Genomic DNA, 6,607 nt, shown 5'->3' on the forward strand with positions numbered 1-6,607 from the left:
CTCTGCCCCGCGCCCCGTTCCCCCCTGCCCATCACCCTCTCATCCCTCTGCCCCGCGCACCGTTCCCCTGTGCCCATCACCCTCTCATCCCTCTGCCCCGCGCCCCGTTCCCTGCCCATCACCCTCTCATCCCTCTGCCCCGCGCCCCGTTCCCTGCCCATCACCCTCTCATCCCTCCGCCCCGTGCCCCGTTCCCCCCTGCCCATCACCCTCTCATCCCTCTGCCCCGCGCCCCGTTCCCTGCCCATCACCCTCTCATCCCTCCGCCCCGCGCCCCGTTCCCCTGTGCCCATCACCCTCTCATCCCTCTGCCCCGCGCCCCGTTCCCCTGTGCCCATCACCCTCTCATCCCTCTGCCCCGCGCCCCGTTCCCCTGTGCCCATCACCCTCTCATCCCTCTGCCCCGCGCCCCGTTCCCCCCTGCCCATCACCCTCTCATCCCTCTGCCCCGCGCCCCGTTCCCCTGCCCATCACCCTCTCATCCCTCTGCCCCGCGCCCCGTTCCCCCCTGCCCATCACCCTCTCATCCCTCTGCCCCGCGCCCCGTTCCCCCCTGCCCATCACCCTCTCATCCCTCTGCCCCGCGCCCCGTTCCCCCCTGCCCATCACCCTCTCATCCCTCTGCCCCGCGCCCCGTTCCCCTGTGCCCATCACCCTCTCATCCCTCTGCCCCACGCCCCGTTCCCCTGTGCCCATCACCCTCTCATCCCTCTGCCCCGCGCCCCGTTCCCCCCTGCCCATCACCCTCTCATCCCTCTGCCCCGCGCCCCGTTCCCCTGTGCCCATCACCCTCTCATCCCTCTGCCCCGCGCCCCGTTCCCCCCTGCCCATCACCCTCTCATCCCTCTGCCCCGCGCCCCGTTCCCCCCTGCCCATCACCCTCTCATCCCTCTGCCCCGCGCCCCGTTCCCCCCTGCCCATCACCCTCTCATCCCTCTGCCCCGCGCCCCGTTCCCCTGTGCCCATCACCCTCTCATCCCTCTGCCCCGCGCCCCGTTCCCCTGTGCCCATCACCCTCTCATCCCTCTGCCCCGCGCCCCGTTCCCCTGTGCCCATCACCCTCTCATCCCTCTGCCCCGCGCCCCGTTCCCCTGTGCCCATCACCCTCTCATCCCTCTGCCCCGCGCCCCGTTCCCCCCTGCCCATCACCCTCTCATCCCTCTGCCCCGCGCCCCGTTCCCCTGTGCCCATCACCCTCTCATCCCTCTGCCCCGCGCCCCGTTCCCTGCCCATCACCCTCTTAACCCATTAAGACCTGACCATTACGTTTCAGAAGAAACAAAAACCCTATGTTTCTATATCGGTGGTGGTCAAACTTTTTAATGTCGAACCCCAACAATTTAATATCTGCATTTGCCCGCCGACACCATCTGAAAATATGTTGTTCCAGGGACCCCCCCAGAAGCAAATATTTGAGTTAAAAACATTCGCTATGAAAGAATATATATATTCAAAGGTTTTCATGATTTATCAAAAAATAGCAGATCTGCTATTTTTCAATAGCTAAGTATTAGAGAAAAAGGAATCCCGCACACTGTCTTCACTTGAGTTTAGATTTATTGAGCAACGTTTCGGTCGTCAGACCTTCACGACCGAAACGTTGATCAATAAATCTAAACTCAAGTGAAGACAGTGTGCGGGATTCTTTTTTCTCTACTTCTCAGTTCCAGTTATCCGACCCACCTGTCCATTGTAGGTGTGCAGAAGGACTTTTTCTTATCGATAGCTAAGTATAAAATAATGGCTAATGTAGTGACGTGGATGCGTTCCCGGTCTTAATGGGTTAAGTAATGTAACAAGTCTGATGCCTTGTCCTGCTTGTTGTGGATAATTATTCCTCCTTTATCCAGTGGCTGTTGGGACAGCGTGAAGAATGGGAACCACCACTCTACAGGACAACAACCTGTGTGGACATTTCTGCAGTTGACTTAATGCTCATTTGACCTGCACCTTCCTGACTGGCTGTACTGTATGTACTGAGAATGGCGGGCGGGCGTGCGTGCGTGCGAGCGTGTGTGTGTGTGTGTGTGTGTGAGAGAGAGAGAGATTGTCCTTGAGCGCACGTTTTTTTCTGTATATATTTGAATGTGTGTGTGTAAATACTGTATGATGGTTATATTTGTAGCAGGTCAGAGAAAGTAGGTGGGTGAGGCGACATTGGCATAGTGAGTTTGTGTGTGTCTGCGTGTGTGTGTGTGTGTGAGCGAGAAAGAGAGCATGCGTGTGCATGTGTATGTGCCAGTGTGTGTGTGTGTGTGTGTGTGTGTGTGTGTGTGGATCATTGAGGTATGGTCTGCTTGGAGTTGAACAAGAATCCTCTTGCTAGACATCTTTTACTGGACAAAACCGCGTTACCAGAACAAGTAATAATAAACACTGTTGATGAAAGTAAAGAGACCTCTGTATTTCTCTGCATTTCAACACGCGCACACACACACACATGTAACAGGAGTGAGTCTTGTATCATAGGTACACCGTTAGAATGACAAACATTTTATTTCCAATTTTGAGGTTCCGAGTTTCAATTCAGTATGTTCATACAGTACCCTATTGTTCTGCATTGTATTATAATCAGGCACTAGACTTATTTGACATTCAATGTGATTTTTCCACAAATGAGTAGGAAAAATGGGGGTCGCCTTATAATCAGCACAATACAGTATATCCTAGACTAGACAGTCAGCTTAAATTGTGAAATATTGAGTAGATGATGTAAATGTGTTTACTTTTTGCCAACAGCCAATTATAAATGCCTACAACTTGAATAAGCATTTGGAGAAGTGACTGCTGGAGAAGAAACTACATGATGATGTAAGTTTAATAACAGTCTGTGCTGGACCCAAGCCATAAAATATTTCCTGTTATTACCAGTAATGAGTGCAGGGCCATGCAGAGATTTTGGGGGCAGATTCTCATGGGTGGAAAAAGGGCACCTCACATAATTATTTACACAAATTAAGGTTACATTAATAGTCAACAGATTTCAGATTGCATTTCAGCCCTAGCCCGACATACATTTGACCAAATACATACACATTTTGGGGGTTCTTGACATGAAAACATTTTAACCCATTCTGACCTGAGATCAGATTCATACAAGGTTTCCACTGGGCACACACTGGTCTGATGAACCCATTCTGACCCGAGATCAGATTCTAAAAATGTCAGTCGTTCTTCGATTTTTCAAAAAATAGCAGACCTACAAGCTCGTATCGCGCCACTCGGTGGCGCGATATGAGCTTGTAGATCTGCTATTTTTCAATAGCTAAAGCATAACATGATGCCAACACCAAAATGGGTGCCCGGTCAGAATGGGCACCACTGATGTAGCAACACATTTTTAGAATCAACCTTAGAATCAACAACGAAGAGGTTGGTTGCACACAATAGTTGAAGACACGCTCCCATGTGGCTTAAAGTGATTCTTTAGGAAATCTACTGTACTAGATATAGGCCTTTATTGATCCTACTAGGGATAGTGTTTTCACAATGTGTGTTTACACAAACACTCTAAACTAGTCATGGGAGGGGCTAGCACCCCTCAAAAATACGGTAATAAAAAAGGAGTAAACATGTAACACAGATGGAAGGAATAAGATACAAACGACCCAACATAAAATCTGTCTGGCTGTCTGCATCAACCACGCTGGTCTCGTATATACGCTGTAGAGTGCATTGCTGAAATTTGATGGAAGTATACCGCAGAAGTACCGCTCAAGGAAATGATGTTGACGCTTTACAAATCTGTTTACATTCTTCGTGAATGAAACGATTGAAAAGTGCTGTGATTGGTCAAAAAATATCGAACACCGACCTCCCAGTTTCAGGGAGGACACTTTAACCACAAGACCACAGTCTGGAGTACCAGACAGTGGCCGTTGGCTGTTGGAGTAAACCTGCTGTGGCAGGTTTATAACCTGTCCATTTGAAGGTGTGAACATGGAAATTAGTTTCCTTGTGGCCTTGTAGCCACAGGGAAGTGATAGCGCCTCCCTGACTTCCTTAGTTTGGATTTAATGGCACTTAGTGTGTACTAGTGACCGGCCATCCGGCCAACGTTCTATCTGATCAAGTGAGACATTTTGGATCTGTGAGATGTGGGGGGAAAAAAGAGAGTATCCCCCGTGCCCACCCCCATGTGTCTGTGGTGAGGTCATCGGGTAGGTTGTTTTATGATAAACGGATGCATAAAGTCTCATTTACACTTAGTTGCGCATCATACAAGAACAACCCACGTCGTTTATAGAGCTGCTATTTGCAGTGTGTGACACTATGTGCAACCAACAATAGCAGATATGCAAGCTCAGCACGTCACTTCGTGAGCTTGTAGATCTGCTGTGTCTTATGAAGTGTGTGTGTGTGTGTGTGTGTGTGTGTAAAGCAAATATTTAACTCAAATCTTTGCTTCTGGGGGTCCCTGGAACAAAATATTTCGAGATTGGCATCCGGCCAAATACATAATTTTGGGGGTCCTTGACATGAACAAGTTGAGCACCAATGACTAAGAAAACGTAGGATTTAGAAGAACCGCCCTCGGGGGGGTTGTGGGGTCAACTGGCACAGCATCTACTGTACATCTGGATGGAACCATGGCTGTTTGTGCTGTGCAGTAGGCTGCAGTAGGCTGTTTGTGCTGTGCAGTAGGCTGCAGTAGGCTGTTTGTGCTGTGCAGTAGGCTGTTTGTGCTGTGCAGTAGGCTGCTCAAGCTGTTGTTGATTGTTCAGTGAAGATGCTTATGGGGTTTTGGCCGTGTGCTAAAAAGCCAAGAAGAAAGCGATCTTGTTGGATGTTGTAATGTGTATGTGTGAAGCTGTGTCGTCATGCCCAGCGGACCAGCACCGTGTCTCCATCTTCAATGGAGTAGAAATCGAGACACTTCTGGTCATTGTCAATCAGGATCTCTGTGCCCTGGATCTTTGCGCTGGTGTAGGAGAGCTGTAGTTGTGTTCCGGGCACCTTCAGTAGTCTGTACAACAGTCTCTTCACTTTCTGGACCAGCATGGAGTCCGGGAGTTTCTTGACGATGGGTTTTTGGTCGGCTTTGCCTGGACAAACAAATGTGATGTTCATTAGCTGGTTTTTCAGAGCATACGGCTTCTCCTCCTCGAATTCACTGTCATCTGGAGGTCCTAACTTGTCTATCAGGCTCTGATATCGGGGGTGTTCTGATGTGAACTGGGTGCTGGGTCGGCTCTCCCCCGGGCCTCGGTGACCGCCTGCCTGAAGCCAAGCCTCCCCGAATATCTTGAGGTAGACGAGCTCTGCCGACCTCCGGTCCGGAGCCGTTATCTGGACCTTGTTGAGGATGGACAGCTGGCCGAGTTTGGATATCAACATCACATCTGCAGCCTGTACGCTCTTTGCTAGGCTCTGGACGGGGTTGTATCGAAATGACAGCTCCGACAGACTCTGCAGCTTGTCCAGTTCGTTCACCGCGCACCACTCGGATATTTTGTTGTGATTCAGAAGCAGGGTCTTTAGCACAGGGAACATAGACGTTTTACAACCGGGAGGGACATCGTTGAACCGAAGGGCATACAGACCGGTCCTGGACAGGTTCAGGTTGTTCAGTCTGGGCAGTTGTGACAGACTAAGCACACTGTCCTCAGCAATCTGGTTGCAGGACAGATCCAACAGCTTCAGCGACTCCAGGACGCCCACTGGCCTCTGCAGCTGTGTGATGGCATTGTTTTTGACGTAAAGCTCTTCCAGCTGAGGCCACATGGGGGCGCACTGTAGGATCTGCGACCAGGTGAGGGCGCAGTTCTGCAGGGAGAGGATCTTTAGACCGGAGAATGCGTGCCGTCGAGTCAGCGGGTCGGAGGGCAGGCGTAGTCTGCTGTAGCACAGCAGGAGTTGTTGTAGTCGCTCCATGTGCTGGGTGATGTCCGCCACGTCATCCCAGCTGCCCAGCAACGTTCCTCCCAGGTCCAGACACCGAACATGAGGCGTGATCGTCTTGATGTCGTCCCCAGAGCCGGACGCACACACCTCCTTCATCCTCAACGACACCACCTGAAGACTCTTTAGCCTTTTGACACACATGCTTATGGTCTCGTCCTTATCGACTGCTGAGACCTCCTCGCCCATGTCCGCGTACAGCTCCCTGATGGCGGTCACGTAGTGCACCCCAAAGCTGGCCTTCTTGGGCCGGACGAAGGATCCTCCGTTGGGATGCGTGCATTTAAAGTACTGCACTCCCTCGTGTGTTCCATTGTGTTTGCCTCGTAAGGGGTTGTCCCATTCTACGCCAAGCCAAAGCCCTTCCGTCGGAGGGATGGTTCCCACAAACCGAACTGTGCCGCGCTCTCCACTGCAAGACACCCGCCTGCCCAGTGCGTCAGCGGGAGCCTCTCCTGTGTCTACAACAGACATCATGGCGGTCTGGTCCTATTGCAACTTTGCTCTCCTAACATTGATGACCTTATATAGGCTGTCCAGGGGTCCTGGGCTGACGTCACACGCAACACATGCCATTGCCAAACAACACCGATGATCAGAATTCAGAGATTGATCAGAGAATTGTGCAACACTTGTCATAGCACATTTATCTGTATGGCACATATGTCATCAACAAGGCAATTCACAAAGTGCTTACATAAAACAA

At 51.1% G+C, this 6,607-nt stretch overlaps 1 protein-coding gene across 1 annotated transcript; it reads right to left on the reverse strand.

The window, feature by feature from the left end:
• Window positions 1-4,818: 4,818 nt before the first annotated feature.
• Window positions 4,819-6,375, reverse strand: LOC310868453 (tubulin-specific chaperone E-like; the record flags this gene model as incomplete). The annotated part of the gene is made up of 1 exon (XM_083778911.1): window positions 4,819-6,375. The coding sequence occupies one exon, from the start codon at window positions 6,373-6,375 to the stop codon at window positions 4,819-4,821; it is 1,557 nt and encodes a 518-aa protein (XP_083635037.1).
• Window positions 6,376-6,607: the final 232 nt, after the last annotated feature.

Source organism: Protomyctophum parallelum (assembly GCF_964188405.1).
Source record: "Protomyctophum parallelum genome assembly, chromosome: 13".
Lineage (NCBI taxonomy): Eukaryota > Metazoa > Chordata > Actinopteri > Myctophiformes > Myctophidae > Protomyctophum > Protomyctophum parallelum.